The 22,869-nt window shown below is 41.4% G+C and overlaps 1 protein-coding gene across 1 annotated transcript in view; it reads left to right on the top strand.

Moving 5' to 3' along the window:
- Window positions 1-22,003, top strand: part of LOC126544267 (plasmolipin-like) — a 61,624-nt gene extending 39,621 nt beyond the window's left edge. The window contains exons 3-6 of the mRNA XM_055062044.2: window positions 1,830-2,000; window positions 3,125-3,223; window positions 11,518-11,733; window positions 18,271-22,003. Of these exons, the coding sequence (XP_054918019.1) occupies window positions 1,830-2,000; window positions 3,125-3,223; window positions 11,518-11,682 (435 nt within the window). The 3' untranslated portion in view covers window positions 11,683-11,733; window positions 18,271-22,003. The remainder of the gene's footprint in view (window positions 1-1,829; window positions 2,001-3,124; window positions 3,224-11,517; window positions 11,734-18,270) is intronic.
- Window positions 22,004-22,869: the final 866 nt, after the last annotated feature.

Below are 22,869 nucleotides of genomic sequence, written 5' to 3'. Positions count from 1 at the left end.
CACGCACGCGCACACGCACGCACGCGCACACGCACGCACGCGCACACGCACGCACGCGCACACGCACGCACGCGCACACGCACGCGCACACGCACGCGCGCGCACGCACGCACGCGCACACACGCGCACACGCACGCGCGCGCACGCACGCACGCGCACACACGCGCACACGCACGCGCGCGCACACGCACGCGCGCACGCACGCACGCGCACACGCACATGCGCGCACACACACATACGCACACGCAAACGCACACACACATACGCACACGCAAACGCACACATACGCACACGCACACACACACACACGCAAGAGAAGAGAAAATGAAGGGCTCGATTTTTGTTAATCGTGACCATATAACGCCAACAGACCCTGAAGCGAGGGAAAGCATCGGGGAAATTAGCTGTGGCTGAAATTTAAATGTAATGAGTAGGTTGTGGGTTTGGCTCCCACTGGTGGCAAGTTCTCTTCTCATCCACTTTCATATCCATTTTCTTCATTATTTTCTACATCTAAATTTCAACCACAGCTAATTTGCTTTCCTTGGCTTCATTGTCTGTTGGTTTTATATGGTCATGATATATATATATATAATCTCCCGAACATCATGGTGGCCAGTGGTCCCGGAGGCACATATTGTCCCACATTTGTAGGCTTTAGTATCTCCAGGATAAGCCCACGAAAGACTCTAGAAACATACCTGTTATGGACAAGTGGTGGCAACTCGCTAAGAAGGACTGTAGTAGAATGCAACATTAAAAAAAAAAAACAGTAGTTGACAACCAAAGCACACAGACCACTAGGTGTTGTGTTACTCCACTAGCCTAACACAGAAGCAAACAAAGTCATCGTCACATAATGTTTTCAAAATGGCATTGTACTGGATACCTCCGGTGCGTCTGCTGTTCTTGAAGAGTCTTTTCATCGACGGAAGCAATGAGGTGTGCAACAGACATAGACAAAGTGTATGGAGTCTGAGCATTTCACTCAATAGTCTATGGTACAATTCATTTCACTGCCGAGCCCATTTTACTCAAGAAACTTCAATGCCAACTGAAGTGAAACTTGACAGTAAATAGTGGCAGCGAAGGAAATGTTTTATTTAAGTTCAATAAAGAATTAGGCGTTCACTGTTCCACTGTGATAGACAAGTGAAAACTTATAAAATTACGCACTTATAATTTTATTTTTGTGGTTCCCGCCTTATTTAGGTAACAGGGAAGGTTTGAAGTATGAACTATTTGCAGCCTCACGAAAGAACAGTGGCCGGCAGTTATGAGGGTGTGGGCGGGGCGGGGCTTCGCTGCAGACTTAAGTTGTATCCAACTAAAGTCTTCAAAATTTCAACCATGACAGCAGCATTGCCCACTGTGGAAAAGGCAGCACAACTCAAGTTGTCCACTGCTCAAGACAAATGAAAAATCAGTTCTTTGTTGCACTTTTTGAGCTATGGGCATATATATAATAGATTTATTAGCGAAGTCGCATTGAGCAATAATAACATTGCTGAGAACCTTTTCGCTCTTGCTGGAGGCACTGATTATCTATAGAAATCTGGTGAAAAACTGCAGCCCCATCGATTTTTCTTTCTTTTTTTTTTTAAATATCCTAGTCAACTTTGAACAACCTTGCACTTGTATAGCGGACATTCATAGAAGTTCACTAGCCTGAAAGCAGCGGCGGAGTTGGTATCTCCTTTTGATGTGAATAATGTTAGCACATAGGGTTGTGCAAGGGAAGGTGTACCAGGGCATCTATATCTTGGAGTTTTGTTCCCTGTTCATTCTTGGTCTTGTGAGAGGGGTGCTTAGTGATGCTGTCTTTGCAGATTATCAACCTGATTGGATTTATCTGCTCTCAATTGGACTACTACTTTCCAAGCACATCCAACTGGTATGGCTTTGTGTCAATGACTGCATTCTGGGTCTCCCTGGTGCTCCTCTTCTTCTACGTTTTTCGCCTGATTGAGAAGATCAAGATTATTCCTTGGATGCTTGCGGTTAGCACACTTTTTTTTGTCCAGGATTGGGGACCTTCCTTGTGCAGATTTCAACTACTTTGTTACAGTTATTGTCAGCTGAGAATGTTCATTTAGTACAAGTTTACACATAGCTGAGCTCACTTGCACGACCTTTAGTTTCAAGGGACTTCTTTACAGATGTAATCACTAGTAAATTCGCCATAAGCGAGGAGATTAAAGAGGTCAGAGGGGCTCGATTTTCTTTTAGTCCTAACCATATCAAGTAGGTAATAGACAATGAAGACAGAGGAATAATAGGGGAAGTTAATTGTTATATTTAATTCAAATGTAAAAATAAGGTAAAGGGACATGAAAGTAGGTGATAAGATAACTTGCTGCAGGTGGGAGTCAAACACGTCTCCCGCATTATGCGTGCAATACTTTACCAACTAACCTGCCCTGGTTGGCCATCGAACATAGTGGTTGTAGCCATTCACAATAGTGGCTCCACCACCTCTGCCACAGTTGTGCAGCTGAGCACGATGTTGCAGATTCGATCACTAGCAGTAATGGCTGTGTCACAATGGGACTGGAAAGCAAAACACTTGTGTACTAAGCTTTGGGGGCACAATAAAGAACACCGTGTGGTCAAAATTAATCCTCAGCCCGTCACTACAGCATCTCTCGTGGCTAGATTGTTGCTTTCAGATGTAAAACCCCACAACTACATTTTTAAATATAAGATAACGCAAAAGTACATTGTTGCATATCTCATGTATGAAATAAATCTTCCAGATTGGCAATAATATTAGTTCTATGTGAACAAATTTCTTTTCTTCTTGGGGCATTTTGGCTTAAAACAAATTACTTTTTCTGGCTTTTCTCTGTTCCTTTGGCTATATGGCTACATATGCTGTGGGGTCAGCTTTCAGCTTTATGGCATCAAGAAATGGCATTGTTTCAACATTTGCTTTGCAAGCCCTTCTTTTATGTAGTTTTTCATACATACTTATTATTCATGTGCTTTCTCTTGTTGTATACATGGTGAACAATGCTCGAAAAAAGGCAATAAAACTGCTGTACACAGTGTCCTATATATTTTTTTTATTATGTTACTATTTATGCCTCTGTTTTCCTCACATTATTGCTTTTTTTACTTGTAGGAGTTCGTGTACTGCGGTGTCTGGGCTGCTCTGTATTTTACAGCTGCCATAGCTGCAGCTGTCAAAGGCAGATATCAAGAATGTCTTGCAGCTGCTGCTGTAAGTAGTTTTTCAGTTTCATTGAGCATGCATCTGTGTACGGCACCACAGGAACCAGGAATAAACAGTGCTAATATTTTTCCTGGGTGCTTCTCAGAACATTCATTGCACACAAGAGTTGTGTGTCTGTGTGTTCTAAACATAGCAAATAAACTCGCTTATGTTGCACTTAATGACATTATGCAGTTGAAGAGCAATTTCAAGAAATCTTATGTGTAAAATAAAATTTGATGCCACAGCTTTGGCTTTGCTGACACTTTTTCAGAGGCTATAGCAGAAATAAGAAAACAAGATGCGACTGCACGATTAAATTTAATATAACGTAAGCCTGCAAATTTACTCAGTCAACCCCCCCAAGTGCTCCACTGGTAGTGCATTCATTGGTCTGGGCCACGGAGTAAGATAAACAGGAGCACAGATGCAGACGCTGCGCAACGCATTCGCTCGGGACAAACCGTGCAATACCGACGCCGGGGGTCTAGCTCATTCCTTTGCTGTCTCCCTTCGCTCCTCGTCACGCTTTCGCATATGTTTTCTCCTTACCTTCCACTTTCCGCCGACTACTCATCGTGTAGCGCCGTCTGCCGAGGCGCGTGGAAATCATTTAAGAGCTTGCTTCCAGGTGCGCATGCGTTGAGTGGCGGAGGCCGGCGACGACAACGGCGTAGAATGGGCGTCACGTAGAGCATGTCGTCTGCTAGAAAGTCGGACCCTCGCCTGTGTTAATTTCACAGCAATGAAACACAAAAAATGTGCGCACATAAAACAAAAGCGCAAATAAACACATGGTACCGCTTTTTCTGCACGTATGCGAAAAATTTTTGCATATTTTTAGAGGAAACAGACCAAAAGAATGCTGCACAAAAAGGCACAACAGACATACTTGTTTTCCATGCCTGAACGTCTGCGCAACAGATTCGAAATTTTTATGTTCCTCGTTTTGTTTGCCATGTCTGCAGCATGTTTATACACGCCTGACGGAACAGGTATCTTGATTTTTATGCGTGAAGAGACGGAGCAACAGGACATGAAACGATGAACGATGTTACCGGCTGTAAATCTGGGTAAGACAAAGGATAGGAGAAGTATTCGCTCTGCACGGTGCCATCTAATCAGCAGCTGCTGCACCAGTGGATACAAAAAAATTCTAAAAGTCGGTGACCATTTGGAGCAAAAGACAAAATATGCGAGCTACACTTCGAGATGCACCTTATCTTTGACAGGTACTTCAGCGATGTAAAGAAATTGCCTCAACTTCGAAAGGCAGCTGTTCCTTCAATTTTTAAAGGAAGCCTGGCGCAACTCGATGATCCATAATGCCAGGAGGAACCAGAAGACGCTGATGCGGAAGGACAGGAGGACATCATTTTGTCTACAACTACACACTATAGGCACCTTCCCTTCTCCAGACACGTGCCGAAATGAAAATTCTCAGCCTTGCCTTTGAGAAGAGTCCTTCCGTTGGCAGCCTGGCAGGAATCTATTGAGCAAAGAGAATAGTTTGAATGTGCCTTCAAAGCAAGAAATCCAAAAAAAGCTGCACAAGCAGCTCCACTGCTCGAAATGGCAAGACACACTCCCTGAACAGAGATCGAAGTTCACTTTTGCAGGAACTCTTCCTGCATCCAGAAAGAGTCATGCTTCTCCCTTCATGGGACCACTACAAGGTATGAAAAATTCCAAAATTGGATAGTTGGGTGCTGCTCTCCAAGCAAAACGCCGGTTTTTGTAAGTAAAGACACAGTTCCTTCTGTAACGAAGTGCATCTATGTCACGGAAGGCCTTCATGGAAAAATATTCGAGGCATTTATACTAAACTATACCCTATTTACTCGCATAATGATCGCACTTTTTTGTCAAAAAAATTGACTCAAATTCAGGGGTGCGATCATTACGCGGGTTAGATTTCATGCAAAAAGAAAAAAAAGATTTCATCTGGCATTTGCTACGGAATGACAACAGGTCAACAAATAGGCGGCTGTCGCTGTATGTAGTGCGGGACAAAAAAAAAATAGTGGCCGGCAGAGCAAGCCGAACGCATCGAACACGATTTTTTTTCTTCTCGTGAGTACATTACGTGCATTAAAACAGTTTCTTCTGTATCAGTAATGAATAATATCGGCAAGTTTGCGGCAATAACATAGCCATGTCCACTTTGAGGGGACAGAAACAGATGGGCGCGCTTAGCTGCCAGTGACATAGGAACACATGGCGGGCATGCTGCGGAAACTGCGGCATTTGTCTTCACCACTATCCTAATATGGCACATTTCTGCTAAGGGTGGGCGAATATCTTAGCTGCGTTACAAACGTCAACGAATGAATAGGGTACACTTCTAACATATCAGTGTAAACGTGGCTGCTATCATTGCCGCTCGCGATTTGTTGCATGCCCACGAGTGCAGGTTGACTGGTTATAAAGGTTATAATGGTTGACCACAACCATTATAAAGCCTACACATAATAAAGGCAAGTTTGGTTGTAGCTTTCTTTTTGTCTTAGAAGTGCTGAAAGTGATGAAAGGAATGAAATGGGGCATCTGCTTAAGAATGTTTGGTGCATGCAGACCGCTTGGTTTGTCTTGAAGAGTCGTTCGCATAGCAGTCGACATATGGTAAGCGCGATCATTATCAGCTAGACTTGGCACATGACATATCGCTGCGGCAAGTTCGGGGGTGCGATCATTACACGGGAAATAAAAAAATAGAATTTTGACGACAAAATTTAAGGGTGCGATCATTACGTGAGTGCGATCATTATGCGAGTAAATACGGTAATTTGAATAACACAATCGACCTTGAAGGACAACAGACTACCATCAAGCACATGGTAGAGACTACTGACAAGATAAATATGTGCAAGGGTGGTCCCGCAAAGCAAGAGTACCCCACTGTGAACGCTCGGGGTGCCTACGTGGACTCCTTAGTGTGTGGACGCACAGAAGGGGCACTATTTAAGTCGCTGACCAGTGTTCGCACTGCGAAAAACTTGCGAGCACATTGCGCTGCCATGCGATGCCGAGGACTATTTTCCTTGCCATACAAAGTCTATGAATATCTACGAAGCAACAATTCAACACATGCTGGAGACACATAATCTCAGCTTCTCTTGTGAAGTTCATAAGCAGGAAGCACTAGCAGGATTTCTGCATTATTATGTTCTAATGAGAATGCGGCAATGTGGCTCGCAAGATAACCGTGCGTCACGGGAAGCTTCGCGAGAAAAGAAGCAAGCAAAGCATCTTTGTAGTTGGTAGATGCTCTCGTAAGAAGAGTGATAAATGTCACCTTTGCGTAGTAAACTTTTTTCACTGTCATCTCTCGGTGCTTGAGACCACACAAACTGCTGTTATATTCCCCTCCCCTTTTCCTAGTTTTTCTTTCAGTCTGGGTTTCCATAATTGGCTTAATTGCTGTTCATTTGCCTTGTATAATTCAATGTAGCCCTCCTTACAAATTTGCTACAGTTCACCTGTATACAATTAATAAAGTAACCTGATATGAACACTTGCTCCTTCTGATAACATCACTGCATGAACTGCAAGCACTATGTGCGCTACAGATGTCGGGGCATGTGTGGAACAGACAAGAAAACGGATAGGCAAGCAGCAGGCGCAGGAACACCTCTAAACCCGACCGTGTGCCGTTGCTATAGCAACGACAGAGAGACCCGAGCGTAGTCCTTATGTGCCTCTACTTCTTTGTTTTGTTGGAAGACCCGCTTCTCTGATCCACCGTTTTTTTCATCCATAGCGCTGTCTGGCTGTGAAGCAGTAGCCGGCGTTTCATACTGTGTCCCTTCCAGAAGAGCGGAGTCAGCGCCCATGTCTAATCTTACTCCGTGGGCTGGGCAAAACAGGCAGCAAATGTCAATATAAAGCTATCTAATCTTTTCATTAGACTCTGACAAACATCAGTGGTTTTCCCCGTTGGTCTCATCTCATGCACCATCAAGGTGTGAAACCTGGAACGCCACTGGTAGCAGTGCTCATCACAGCAGCCACTACCGTTACGAGGCATCTGGTAACTGCCAGGGTGCTGTTTCTACTGCGCAGCAGCAGTCATCTTGTGTGCTGTGTCGTGCCACCATGTCGCCCCACGTGTTGTTAGAACACTGTCCAAGGTGCTCGAGTGCAACGCTAAACCTAGCAATCGGTGCTTTGTCCTTTTGGCGAAACTGACATTTTCTTTGTTGTGTATTTTTGTATACACAGTCCACAATAAAAGGTATAGTTTGCCAACACAAGACGACACCTCAGTTCGACTTCTATGAAAATATTGCCTATGGAGCATGAAGTATACAGTATTTTCCTTATTGCTTTGCTCTGTATAGCACAAGCATTTATTGCTGCATGAGAAAAATTTACCCTCTAGAAGCTGACCTAGAATGTTAAGTACCCCATGCTGGGAAGCTTTTAAGTGCACAGCAATAAAAGGGCACAAAAATCGCCTTGGTTGAGCTTCACTAGAGTAGATTTCATACTGCCGTAAATATGTTAAGAGCATCTGTTGTCGAGACACATTTAGTTGTACTACAGAGGCATTTAGCAAAAATGCTTGCTAAATAATTTGCTGTTAAGCGAGGCCATTTCTTGCTGAACACCTTCTGTGTATATAAAGGGCTATGTATTATTTTACAATCTAGAGATGCTACAATTGCTGTGCAGGGTGCTTGTGCATACTGGCCGATTAGAACAAACAAATGAAACACGAGATTGCAGTGCCATAGTTCTTTCACATTCTTCCAGCTTTTAATTTAGTGGTTGTCTTCGCGAGATAAAACCTGAAAGGAAATTCTTGCGTGCATATAAATCTGGTTCTCTTAATGCTTGTTGATCTGACACTGTGTTTGAATTTGGATTTTACATGTATAGGACAATGTCTTTTCCTCCCTCTTTTGTCGTGGAATTGGTGCAGTTCACTAGCATACACTACTTTTCCGAGACCACTAGCTTGTGCTTTCTAATCGGATGCGTCTGGCCATAATTTTTACTGCTGACTTGGGAAGCACTGGCTACAAACCATACCAACAAATCTCCAGGCTAAGCCATTCGGGTAGATTTACATATGCTTGAATTTTCGTAGCCACTTCTTCACAAGCCAAGTACAACCATAATAGTTATGCATACAAGATGGACTTGGAAAAGATTCCAGCACTATATTATTAATGGCTGTTATTTTATAGCATCCTGGATTACTAACATTGACAGGTCACCTTGGCACCACTGCTAATACATTGCTAATACATTGCTGCACTGACGTGTGCTTTTGCTTATGGCTGTCTTAGCAAACAGCAAGACATAACCGGAGGACAGCAACCAGAATGTGGCCTGAGTAAAGTTGGCTGACTAGAAAGAGTTTCTATCGTAGCTTGCAAATGGAGCCATCTGGTAGTTGTCTATGTGACATGATGTTCAGCATTATTCTTGTTACTCACAACTGATTAGATTTCACACACTTTGCTTTCTAGCATTTGTGTTGTCTGCGCTTTGGTCTAAGGGTTTCTGGCATAATAGAAGGCAAAAATTCAGTCGTGCACAATTTTCAGCAGCATCATTAAACAGTGAAGAGTTGCCAGCACCACATAAATTATTTGAACTTATTTCTGGTTTGCAATTGGGTTATACATGATGGTGTAGTTAGGGATTTCAAAGCATGGACAGAAAGTATGTTGGATTTGTGCCAATTAAGTGTAGCAAATACAGCTGTTTGGCGTAAACATACAAAAGTGGACCAGCATGCAGTTAAACCATGGGTAATTGGGGGACATTTACCATCTGTCATTTAGTTTGAAGGTGAACTGAAGTGAAGTCCAAAAAAAAGACAATATTCTGCTGGTGGAGGCAAGGTCCACAACCTCCAGATATTGTGCACCTCGTGGAATTGAGCTGTGGTAGCCGCTGTGCTCGCCTCTACTTTCTTAGGTGTCTTTGCCTAGGAACATGTAACCTTAAAGAGGCTAGAAATTACTACTTCAGGTCATCCATAGTTTCACTATAGTGGCAGCTGCATTCAAATTGGGGTGAAATGCAAAGACGATCAAGGTACATGGATTCAGGTGCATGTTAAAGAACCCCAGGTGGCCAAAATTAATGTGGCACTCTCCACTACAGTGTACCTCTCAGCCGGCCATGCAGCTTTGGAACCTGAAAGGCCAATTACTGTTATTTTTATTACCTACTAACTGTTTATTTTCAATTAAAGGAGAAGGCGTTACGTCGTCCAAGTGGGAGGCTGCCCTACGTAGTCCCGATTTTGAAGCACAACTATGGGCAGTCCAACGGGCCCGTAACATCGCGGAGAGGCTAGGTCCTTCTGTCCCGATGTGGGAGTGGCCCGTTGCGTGCTAGTGCACGTTCCGATGGGCCTCAATAAAGTTTTTTCATCCATGTAAAAAGTCTAGTTTGTGATAGTATAGATACGTGGCAGCCTCTGCACATAATTTTACTTTTGACATACAGGTGTATGCATCATGAAAAGCTTGCAGAAATTGATGCTTCATATGCTGAAACTGAAAAGAAACACCATCATTACCGCTCGCCACCAGAAGTGACTCATGATTCAGACCATTGACAATCAGTGCTGCTCCTCCAAGTGCACACATCAGCTTAGGTGCTGTTTAAGGCCTTTAACCAGCACCCTCTTGCACCCTTTTTATTGACTCACTGTAGTTGCTTAGTGGCCTTGGCATTGCGCTGCTAAGCACAAGGTTGCACGAACAAATCCTAACCGCAGCCCCCGTATTTCGATGGGGGGGTGAAATTCAACAATGCCAGTGTTCTGTGCATTGGGTGCATGCTAATGAATCCCAGGTAATCGAAATTATTCCGGAGCCCGGTACTACAGCGTGCCTCATAATCAAATCGTGGTTTTGGCACGTAAAACCCCAGAATTTAATTATCTGAAGTTTTCTTATTGAGTTCTCCATTTCATTTAGCTTACTCTAAATGTGTCACTAACATTTGCATTGCTATATTCAATGGCAATGCAAACAGTGAAATCTTATTTAAACATGTGTTGTTATTTATTTATTTATTTATTTATTTATTAATACATACATACGTACATACATACATACATACATACATACATACATACATACATACATACATACATACATACATACATACATACTGTCAGTCCATGATGGGTTATTACAGGAGTGGATTTAACATGCATAAACAGGGAAGTGCATTAGTGCACTTGAACAATGCACTAAAAAGAAGAAAAAAGAAAATGAAGCAGCACTGCTGATATGAAACACATTAACGATATAATTGCAGAGCACAGTTTGACTTATTATATCACAATATTAATACAGAACATCAGCGTGCATCAAGGTGCATAAGGCACTGTATTGCTTCCAGGAATGCATTAACTGATTTCAACAATTGAATCGGGCAAAGAGTTCCACTGCTGAATTGTCCTGGGAAAAAAACCATACCTGAAGCAGTCATTGTGCACTGTTGGAGTTATATATATTGTGTCTGTGCCGTGATGTTTCCTGTGTCTTGATTTGTAAGTACTTGTCATATCTTATTTTGACATTGTTATGAATTACTAAGAACAGGAATTTAAGCCTTTCATACTCGGTACATTTTTGTAGAGGTGGGAGCTCTGCAAGTTTACATAATTCAGTTGGAGAGTGAAAACGGCAGTATTTATTAAATATAAACCTAGAAGTAAGGCGCTGGACCTTCTATGTGTGAAGAAGGCTTTTAGAACAACGAAAAAGTATTTAATCTCTTGTGATATGAATTTATGTTGCAATGAACAAAAATACATAAATCGCACTTAGTTTGTACATGTGTTGAGAACCCCCAGAGATAATCTTGAACATTTGCTACCCCCAAATGAAACTTGTTGGTGGCTTTTTTCAGAAAACTGAAATCCATGTGTGTGGTATATGACTGACCCTGTGCCATTATATTTTCTCATTACATTTTTTATTTGGAAGTTGTTTTATAAACTGCTATGTACTGTGAGGCAGTTAACTTTACATCTCAGAGGCTGAGCTTACAACTTGTGCACCTGCATAGATGCAGATGAATGGGTTTTTCAGTGTGTTCAGCCGTGTTAACTCTGCTGCATTTATTTCCCAAATGAGCATTGGTGACACACCACATGTTGTTGGACAATTACAGATAATGGAGCTCAGAATTGGCACATTGCAACAACCCGCTCTAAGAGGATAAACAGATGTAACTTGGGAAAAGTATTTAGTCTCGCTGCGAATATAGTGCAGTGTCCTAACATTGGCCGATGTGGATTATTGTTATTTTTCCACCGCTGCTAGTTCTTTGGTTTCGTGGCCATGTTCCTGTATGGTGCGGATGCCTTCTTCAAGTACAAAGGCTGGAAGTCTGGAGAGCCTGCCCAGGGTGAGAGATCGGTGCCCAATGCAGGGCTTGGAGCTTCAAACACGGTGTCTCCTACCAGCCCCAACTACCCTGCCTACTAACAATGCACGCTACTAAGGCATGCACCCACACCTCGGGCTAAGACCAGTCTGGTGAGTGGCACTTTCACTTTGCACTTGCTTCATGAACGCTCGTTACTGTCAGCAAAGCAGCAACTATCAGTGTGAATGTGCATGGCACTTGCACCAGTGTGTGTGTCATGTGTTGCTAAAACTCCGAATGTCCATTTACACTTGCTATGTTAAATAGTTCCTTAACTCTACTAACAGTACTTCTTTTTATTCTTTGTCAGTGCAGCTGTTCTCAGTGCAAGTATACCCTAGCAAAAATTTTAGTACAGAAACTCATAGGCTATTAGGTTATTGACACTAATACAGCCTTTAGTGTATTAGGATAATAGATCTATTGGTGTATTGGCCTATTAGTCTAATGGGTCTATTACCGTATTAGTCTAATAGCTATTTTGGTATATCTGCATCAAAGCCAATGTTGCATTTGCAATGTTGATCCTCAGACCGATGCATTAATAGGCCTATATATAAATATGAAGGTCTGTAGCCCCTTAGGCTACATAAATGTGAATTGCAAAGAAAAACCACCTGAAGAACATTACATTATGGTCTACTGAATACATCAGATGCAGAAAAACCAACAACGGGTAAAATTTCAAAAACTGCTCGAATCGCTTATTATCACAGAATGTATTTCTACACAATCCTTTTCGAGGTCTTCGTCTGGTCAGCTATCTTGATTGCGAGAGCCTTTGGTCTACTTTGACCAGAGGACATCCTTTTGAGGAAGTGGTTAAAAAGAAACTTGGCACAAAAATACACACACACTTGAAAGTAGGGGTGCTAGTTTACCACTGAAATTGAGCTGCACAAACAGTAAATTGGCAATATTTTCTTCTAAATTAGAATAATGTGGCTCTGCAGCTATATAATTTGAAGACAAAGTGCAATATGCTAGCTCAAAATGTTTACCATAATGAAAAATGGCAGCCTCCGATGTAATAGAATAGAGCGCACAGAGTCAAGATCAAGTGGTCAGTGTATTACATTGAAACTGTGCGCAGATAAGGAACAACTCTAGGCAGAAATCTTGCATGGCAGTGTTGGAAACGGGAATGCCATTGCTGCAACTCGCACAGCAATCATGTCAGTGACACTGCACTGAAAGTATGTTCACCATAGGGATAAAAAAACAACTTTACACTGCACTAGAAGTGTAAATAAGTAGAGTAGATTACCTCTGCGTGTTAGAATCGGTCCTGGGGAAAACGCCTCACACCAGTGCACGCTCATAGGTCCACAAAGCACGGAGGTAAGAATAGCTGCCTTGCATTGTTTTGAAGTAGCAATGGCGTGCACAGATGAAACTATCCAAATATACTACTGCACAAATGAGATTGTGCAGGCACTAACACCACAGGTTCCTTAAAAACACATTGTTCATTAACTAACAAACATGCACGCCTCGCCTTGACATAGCTGCCAGTGCACACATACTGTGCACAACTACGATTGATTACAGTCGCAGTTTTGTGTTCTTTCCGCCCACCGTGTTCCTTTCTCTGTGATGCTGTTCTTTGATGTCATTAAGTATTACGGCCTTTTATATGCAGTAACAAGCTAGCAATATAAGTTACAAGTTTTAACATTACTGCGTGCACGCTTTAAAAGAAAATACGGGATTAACGAAACTTCAGCGGCAAGCAAATATGGTTGCTGCTATCGTGCAATCATTCGTAAGCTCACCGGGCACCTTCACTCTGCCTTGCAGAGAATGGCTGCTTTCTTTTTCTTTCTTTTTCTTTCTTCTTCTTTTTTTTTTGTGGGGAATTATTCTTTGTGTTGCAAACACTAACTGCTTCCTCAATGACTTATCGCAACAAGGCTAAACAGAGGCTTAGTTGGCCAACGTCATTAGTGAAGTAAAATTGGCAAGACAGGCATGTGCCACTTTTGTGTATGTTGCTAAGAGATGGGGGCCATTTTCACTAGCCTAGTCAGTTGAAACCAGTGTGAACGTGCAAACGCAGTGTGCTGCACATTTTCACAGCAGCATTCTTAATGATTCAGCGATTAATTAAAAACGGTCTCCATGCTAGCAAGTAGTCCCAAAGTCTCATTATTCATCAATTTTCACCCTCACATAAAACAAGCAGCAAGCAAGAGCAGTGGCATCCAGCATTAAATTGTGTCTAACCAGTCAGCAACAATCTGTATAAGACAAATAGGACCTACTACTCTATTAATAGAGGAACTAGTAAACACGCAACACTGTTTATATAAAAGTAACAAGTCTAATAACAGAACCTATTGGCTTTATATGTAAATCAGTACAACTAATAGAAATGTATATTAGTCTAATATAAAAGTTATACAACTAATACAAAACTGTATTAGACTAGCATGTACTTTCTATTAGAATTCTGCTAAGGTTGCAGTACAAAATAAATTGTGAAAGAAATCCAGTAATATTTATTGAAGTTGTAAACAGCATGATTTGTGTACTTTAAATTACTGATTATGCATGTGACACACATTTTAAGTATTAGAATGCTTTCAATTACGTCAGCGTGCCTTTATCTTTCTGCACCTGGCTCACTTATATGCTAGGAGGAATTGTAAAGGTTACCATTAATTGTAAAGGTTGATGAACTTATGGTAGCGGAATATTGCATGTGGCCATGATGAGCTAGTTATAGCTTATTTGAAGAAAAAAGTTATAAATTAAGAAAACCAAATTGCGTAGCTTGCATGTGATGGTTGTAAAGGTCATATCATGATCTACAGGTGCCTTTGCATTGCTTAACGTGATAACTGCTGTAGATAGAAACATAGCCTTTACTGTGCCCATGGTCAGACAACCAGCTTTAGGGGGTGGGTGACACACCATCATTATTAGGCTTATGGCTTACCAACATGGTGGATGTGATTGTAGTCAGCCTTATGGTAGGTTGAATCAGTGTCTGACGGTGTCAGCCTTGTGTTAGGTGACCTGCAGAGGTACCATCAACAAATAGATGCTGATCTGGCTATGGCTGCATGCCCTTAATCTATGTCTAGAATGCTCCCTAGCCATGTGCCGGAGCCTGCCTTCAACAAATCCACTTTTATCAGAAGAATGTGCAGTGCACATACCATTTTCCTTCGTCTTTTAGCCAGTCATCAAGGAAGAGAAAGGCCAGAGAGGCCTTGCCTATGCCACACAAATTATTACAAGCATGATAGAAGCTTTGTGCTTTAAGCGGGTAATGACATCTTGCAGCTAGCTAAAGCAACAAGCAAAAAAAGCACTGTTGCTAAAGTGAGTCGAGCTGATTCTGGTTCCATGTGTTACTTCGACCAGCTCAGTATTGCTGGTCGAAGTATCACGTTGGTCATTCCATGCTTACTGTTGTCGCATAGATTGGGACCATGTGGCATATCCATTCCAAGTTGCATTCCTACATGCCAGTTCCACTAGCTTGTGTCAATGTCACAGGAAGCCTTAAATGTGCTCTGCTCCATATGCTTTAAAAAATGAATTGCTGATATGCCTCGAGCATACAGCGGTGCACTTAATGATAATGCAGTTCAGCAGTTAATTTTCGTGCATGCATCCTATGCCTGTAAGATCAGTGTGGTAAATTAGGAGACATTGGACTTTCAGAAATAGAGAAAGGTAATACTAAGGGGTAAGCAAAATCCAGGCACTTAGTAGCAAATGGCGGGAACCTCTACTGTATCTATCTCCTTCTCCCTTGTAAACATGCTTACATTGTAGCAAGCTTAAAAATCTTGGGGAGTGCTGGACAAACAGGCTGAATCCTGTTCATTCATGAGAAAAATAATTTTTACAAAGCTTTTGCTGCATGACAGTGGAGTCATGACCTCGTGGTGTTGTGTCCACCTCAGCTGTGGGAGGTGGGTGGTTCAAAACCTGCTGTCACCAGTTATCCACTGGTAAAATTTGATACAGGCGTCCTCCAGCCCAACATTCGCCTTTCTTCAGGGGCAACGAGCCAGGGAAGGAGCTTGCATCAAGCAAAAGCTTGTAAAAAAACTGGGCATAAACAAACCTTGAAATTGTTCTCATCTGTAAGATGGCTAGCTGGGTTAATTGGAATGGATACATACTTGAAATGAGCCCTGTGTCCTGTGTCCCTTCTCTCGTGTTGCCATCATTTTCATCACTGATTTTAAGTACGCATTCTCAGTAGATCATCAGAACACCCCTAGTGTTTCTTTTTATAAACCTGGTATTGACACCAGACTAGTGATTTTCCAGTGCTTATTCTTTTTGGACCTCTTGTGCTTCTCAACCCTCTACTCACTAGTCATTGAGAAATCTCCTCCAGTACCTTTACCTGTTTCTTGAAAAAAAAAAAAAGTTTGCACAGAAAACCAGCTGTTATTTTCGTGTGGTGGGGTAGTATGAAGCTGAAATTACCTTTTTTTTTTTTTCTGGTTTTCATTTTTAAGTAGGGCTGCCTTTTAACCATATTGAGAGGAGGCGAGATGTAGCAGTGTTGTGGGATAAAAAAAAGTTCGATTTATGCTGGTGTCTAGCGTTGCCCCAACTTATAGATGTAACAGTATGCCAGAAGATGTAAACATGCTGCTCTGTGCTAAGCCTGTAGACAGTGAATTGCTCATAAAGAAAGTATCATCATAGTGAAGAGAGAATCAACTTTGCACCATCCCATCAAATAGCGACAGCAGTTTTGCCATTACCCCATACCATGTGCATTTCAAGCATCTTTATAATGCAATATGCTCCATGTTCAGTGTTTTCCTGCTGTTGCCTTTGCGAGACTTGAGAAAAAGGAGCTGTGTTCTAGAATAGATTCAAAATTATTAGTGCAGAATATTGAAAAAAGTTAAACTAAGTTTAGACATACTATTTTCAGCAGACACACAAAGCTGACCTACCTTTCTGTGTGATTGTATCCAAAGAGCGTCTTGGCAAAAGGTTTTATTTTTTTAAATTCATAATTCAGCTCAGATAATAGACTTTTTAAAAAAGAATTCACGTTGCAGCCACAAGGCGTTGTCGATAGATGTCAAAAGATTTATATTATTCTCTTCTTCGAGACAAACTGTTAACCTGTATAGGAGACTGCACTGATGACGTTGGTTAAATGGAATTCCAGGGCAGGGCATGTATCAAAGCACACACCTTCCTTAATTTTCTTTCAGTGTACCTCAAGTCGACTTACACCATATGAAATTATGCATACCTTCGAATGGATGGTGTGTCTATTGATTCTTGCATTGCGCCTTATCTGATTGACTTATTCCTTACCAAAGTAATAGAGTTGCAGATGTACATCGGTGCATGTCTTGAAAACATTTAGATTTGTTGACGACTTTGTAGTGGTTCAAAGGATGGCAGGAACTTCATTTCAAAGGCACTGCAGCCATTACAAAGTTGATGGCTTGCCTTGATCTGCTTGATCTCACTCACGAAATGCTGGAAGATAACTCTTATAAGATTTTTTGATATTGGACAAGTTTTTACAACAGGTCAAACATCCTGGAAGGATGAGCTGAGAGTTCAGAAATCAATTTGCCCTATACTTTTGTGCACAGTGAATTGGTAAAACAGGGAATCATTTATTCATGTTTCATGAAAGCCTGTGACATATCTTGCCACCACGCGATGGATGTGTTTATACTTTGTTTTGTTGCTTCCAAAAGCTTCAATCCTGATTCCCTATACATTACATGTCGTGTATCCTACTCCCATGTAAACTTATCTCTTGAAAAACGCCAGGTGAAAAAAAAGCTAGTTTTCACTTCCACACAGTGGCGTAAGAACGTTTTTCTTTTTTTCTGCCCTGCTTAAGCTTTCTGAGCTATGTAGGACTGCCCAGACTGCTTTATGGTTGCAATCAAAGCTAGTCCTCACTGTCTCGGACAACCAAAACACGAAAGTGATGGGCACACTTTACTACATAGCAAGCGCATGCCATTACAATAATTTGTTCAACCATGGCACTGACACCTGCAAGGTGTAATCCTGGCAAAGTGCAGCTGTGGCCTGTCAAGGGCTTGTAACATGCACCACCTGTGTTCTGCCTGTAAGGCTTATTCATCACTGCAAGGAAAGACCGCTGCATGTATAGTTGGAGGTGGCATCTTTGTTTGGCTTGGTTACAGCCCTTCTATATGTTGAAGACTTACTACTCTGGTTGAAGCAGATAGGGCAAGGCTTAGTGGTGAAATGATGCCAATGAAAGATTAGCATCACCTAACTTTGCCTAGGTGATTTCTAAATGTTTCACTTCCACCTTCACAAATAAAGGTGACTATTAGTACTGCAATTATGGTTACGTATCTACTGATTACTGACTAAAGGAGCATTACAGCAACAAATGTGTAGTTTCCTTAAAATAAACTGGATTTAGCAAGGCAGTCACTGTGTGTTGTGTTTTTGCAGGTTTCACATGTTCCTCTGTTACCTGTAAGACAACTGAATGCTTGCTTGTTCTCTATTTTTATTTTCTTCTTCGTCTTCTTCTTCTTTTATTTATTTTTAGTACAATGTATGCCTAGGCAGTCACAGCAAGGCATAGTAGTCAAGAATTGCACTGTGGACTCCAATGTTAATTTTAACATACTGTCTCTTTTTTTGTGCAGAGTGAAGGGAGGTGTGGAGACAAACCTTGCGAGTCATGCATTTGGCGCTAAAATGGATGTCTACCAGGTTGTCAGTGATGGGAGGCAGCTCCTGCAATGGGAAACCAAAACAGTGAAGAAGAGGAGTAGCACTTGTCATACTTTTCTTACTTTGGCTGCATCACCTTTTTCTTTGTGTTTATGCATATTTGAGGGTTTTATAAATGGCAGTGTGCCAAGAGGAAAACAAAGTTAACATTTTGCGGTCGGCATATTAGGCGATAAGAAGTTGTTGTAGCTCTCACTTCTGCTGTTCTAGTGTTATCTGTCATTTGCTTGTTTGCTTAATGATTGAGAGAGACATTCAGCTGTTTCAAATGAACAGAGAAGCTTTCAACTTATCGGCTGCTAAGTGCTGATATGCAGTGCTGCTGCACACCTCTATTTTCAAACAAGAAGTATAGTACCAAAGTATATTTTTTATTTGCTGCCACAGGGCATTGTAGTGTTTTATTTAAAGCCTTGCATTCGGGAAAAAACAGTTCCATTCAGCACAAATGTTGGAGGCCCTGTTTTTGATGTGTGGAGGCAGTAACATTTTTTTGTGATTATGTGCAAATTATCTTTTATGCACATTTTTGTCATCAGTACAAGCATAAAATTTTGTTGGAGAATATTGATATAATTGTTATGTACATAAATGGTCTATAAAATGTCTTGAACATGTTATATGGCCCAGCTTGCATTGTGTACAGGCAAAAGGAATGACATCAGATATCTTAGTCTGAAACTGTCATGAAATACCTATTAGGTTGTGTGCTAAACTGCTGCACTGTGAAAGCGAAAGCAGCAGTTGCATCAAGACCTTTAGCTCTGCATGATTATCACTATCCTTTATTAGTTTGTTGCAAGGATGCCTTGCAGCTTAGCTAATATTGATGCGTTGGATCTTGTTAGTACTTGCTGCATGTATTGCACACACTGAGGCCGCACATTTGCATGTTCAGAGGTTTACTATACTTGCACTAATGTTTGTTTAGTCCTATATTTAGCCCTGCAGTGAGCATGGCCTTGACTTGTATAGTCCTTCACTGTAGCGCTCTCATGTAGTACAAAAGCATCAGCTCAAGTTTTGCCAACGCATTGATTGTCCTTGTAATCTGTTCATGTAGACAGTATGTGACAGTTTTATCTGTATGTTACAGTCACTTCCTTTTTCTTATTTTTCTGGGGCCTAGATATTATTAAATTTGTGCATATCTACACTGCACATTCAACAAAAACTGAACAAGCATGGAGTCAGTGATGTGTTGCTTATGTTCAATGCCCTGTTCCTCTCATAGAAATTATTTACACTGTGTACATTGTTCTCTATCTGCAGTATCATTGTAGTGATATTTGTGTCCTTAAGTGGTTCTGCCTTTCCATTACCTTGGATGAAATGAAAATGCAGTTTGTGTATTCATGTTACATCTACTTTAAGGCCTGCCACTTGCAGGGCATCTTGCAGCTTAGCACATGTTGCATGCCATGAATGAATGGCCACTGCAGATGGCACCACTGTAGAATATACCATTAACTTGGTTTATTGTTGTTGAACTTTATTTCTAGAGGATACAAGCTGAGCTATTTCACACAGTAACAATATAATTCAAAATTTATGACAGTTCTACTTGTTTCATTTCTGTTTTGTTCACATGCCACTTTTTGTCTACAGACTTGCCGAGATCAAGGGATTTGATCACATGTGCTAGGTTACTTTTTCATCATTTTCTTGCTACACCTTTTATTAATTTATTCAAGGCGAAGAATTTCGCATTATAGATATGGCAGTATTTCAAGACTGATTATTATTAGACTGATTGTTTTATTAACTGTAATCTTGAAGCTCACTAGCCAATGGTATTTCTTCCTGTCATTCTTTTATTGCCCTGATATGTCATTTGGTAACACATCTTGTCTTGTGGTCTTGCCAGGCTGTGACTGATCACTAAGCAACCTTGATGCAACATTTTTGTATCGTGCCAAGGTGTCCACAAAATTTTTGCTCTTCCTGTTGTATGAGGACACCCTGAGCATCTTGTTTGTTGATTGAATTGTGCCATAACATATATAGCAGTTTTCAATCTTGACTGTAACGTTGGAGACACTGAACATAAATGTGCCACATGACTGGCAGTAGCAGGGAGGGTTATTTTCGTATGACAGGGCACCCAAAAAAGTGTTTCATTTAGAATGCTGCAGTGCTGAATCTCTCACCGAACAACCTGCATTCTCATTTGCACTTGTTCCCAAACTGCACTGTCATCCACCTTCTGTCAGTCTGTTGTAGTTGTGCCAGGCCTATGAGCAATGCACATACCAAATGCTTTGTCTGTGCTAGGTCAGAGCATTATCGTTTGTTGTTATGAAAATGTGTATGGATGACAACTATGTATACATGCAAGGATATCTGGGCTGGTAGGGCAGTTGAACGAATGCCCACATAAAAGTAGCTCCTTCAGGAAATGGCGTTGTCATGTGTAAAACCACTGCCAAATGGGTGGGAATGTGTTTGTGTGTATGTGTGCATGTGTGGACACAGTGTTGGAGAAAGAAGCCACGTTACTTGGGGCTGTAACATCGAAGACTTTGCCAGTCACCTGTTACTTGTGTTGTCTATTATCGTTTCATCACTGGCACGGTTAGGTTCTTGTTTGTTTCCCATTTGAGACCTTGCCCGAAGTGTAGTCTTGCACTGTTGAAATTGTCTTAATTGATTTATTTTGCAAAATGAGGTGCATGCTTTGAACATACATTAAAGATCAGTGCTGATGCAAAGAAAATATCGGGCATTGTTCAATGTAATGTCCTTTTTGCACTGCTTTCATATCTTCAAGCTTTTTGTGCTCACTTAGTTTTCAAGTACTGATTTTGCATGTAGAAACAAATGCAACTTCATGTTGGTATAGCTGGTAAAAAGGCGTCATTAATTTATATACTTGTTCTCCCTGTTACTGGATTATGAGTATCGTAGTTTTCAACGGAAAAATACATCTTGCTGTGTTGTGAATTGGCCCTGGTTTAAAATAGTATTTAAGAATCGCAAATGTAATGGTCATGCACCTTTTGGCTGATTGGTTTAATGCCACCGATGCGGCAAATAAAATGCCATGTTTAATCGGCTTCAGTGGAGCACCTGTTGGCTGTTGTGCTTTTCCATTGTCCAAAGACCTGTATCCATAGCCTATCCATCCATACCACGCATGCACATCGTACGTGTGGTTATAACATTAACTTCATTATTGCTTAACAGTTGTCAATGTTTTTTGTTCATGCTGTCTTTGTTCGTGTCGTTTTAGCTGTGGTCACATTTGCAGTGTATAAATGTTGCAGATCTAAATACCTGCTCTGCATTGTACATGCTTCAGGAGCACTTGTATAGAGTGCAATTGTTCTGAATGATTCTGAAGTAACTGTAGAAAACACAGTACATCAGGAGATGGCCATTGTTGTGTGTCTATTTATTGAAGTGCTGTATTGTGCCGAAAGGGCAGTTTTGTTAAGAGCACTGAAACAGTTTCCTTAAGCCTGAAAAATGCATTGGAATGAATGCACTGTACCGCTAAAGAAATAGCTTCCTGAAGGAATTTTTTGTGAAGGACGCACTAATACGATTGGAGATATTAGGAGCGCAATGCGCAATTTTACCATTACCCTTCAAGTCTTACTGTTCACTCACAGGAGGCTGCTTCAGTAAAAAATGTCCCGTCTATTGCACCTCTCTTTCTTCTTTATTTATTTTCTAAAGACAAATATCTTTCATTGTGAGTTACCCGCACTTTTCCATATCGGGTGTCTGGACTTGTAGCCTATATTGTGGACCAATTCCCAAGATAGTGCAGTCTAAAAATCTGGGCCAATATGTGCTACTGGGTATGTGTCCCTGGGGCCACTTGTTGGCATGATGTTCCGATTATATATATAGCTAAATAAATTAAAATTTCCGATGGCTGTATTTGCACAGGTGACCTCCAGCACAGAAGCCCCAATACTGTAACCCTCACGCCATGCACGATTGGACGCCACTATGGCATGCCTCATAAACAGATCATAGTTGTGGCACGTAAATCCCCAGAGATTATCGAAAATTAATTGACACTTCATCATAAATCAAAATGTGAGCCAATTCTGAAGATAGTGTAGTAAAAAAAATTGAAGCAGTTCGATGCTCCTGCTACTCCCTTCATGCGAGGGGTGATGCGATAAGAGTACTGTGTGCAGTGACTCCACCTCATTCTCACCAACTCACTCAGGAAGACATTGTCTTTGACTGAATTCTACTGGAGGTTGGTTGAATGGCTTTCCAAGTTTTTTCTCTGGCAAGGTTAAAATAACATTTTCATATGGGTCTGACAAAGCTGCCAAGAGAAAGAAGCAGCAGCGAGGCTGGCAAGGTGCCTTAACAGGCGCCGCTTCCCAGTTTCCTAGTAATACTTTGCAGATCTGGAATGATATACATGCATGCACGTAAGTAATTCCAATATTAGTCGGGAGCACCCACCCAATGGCCGGCACCTATAGGCTGCTGCCACCTGATGTCAGCTGGCCACCAGTCAGCAGCTCCTAATCCAAATAAGT

This window comes from Dermacentor andersoni, chromosome 1, assembly GCF_023375885.2.
Source record: "Dermacentor andersoni chromosome 1, qqDerAnde1_hic_scaffold, whole genome shotgun sequence".
Taxonomy (NCBI): Eukaryota; Metazoa; Arthropoda; class Arachnida; order Ixodida; family Ixodidae; genus Dermacentor; species Dermacentor andersoni.
Note: the sequence above shows the minus strand (reverse complement) of the source record. Positions and strands in the feature narration are given on the sequence as shown.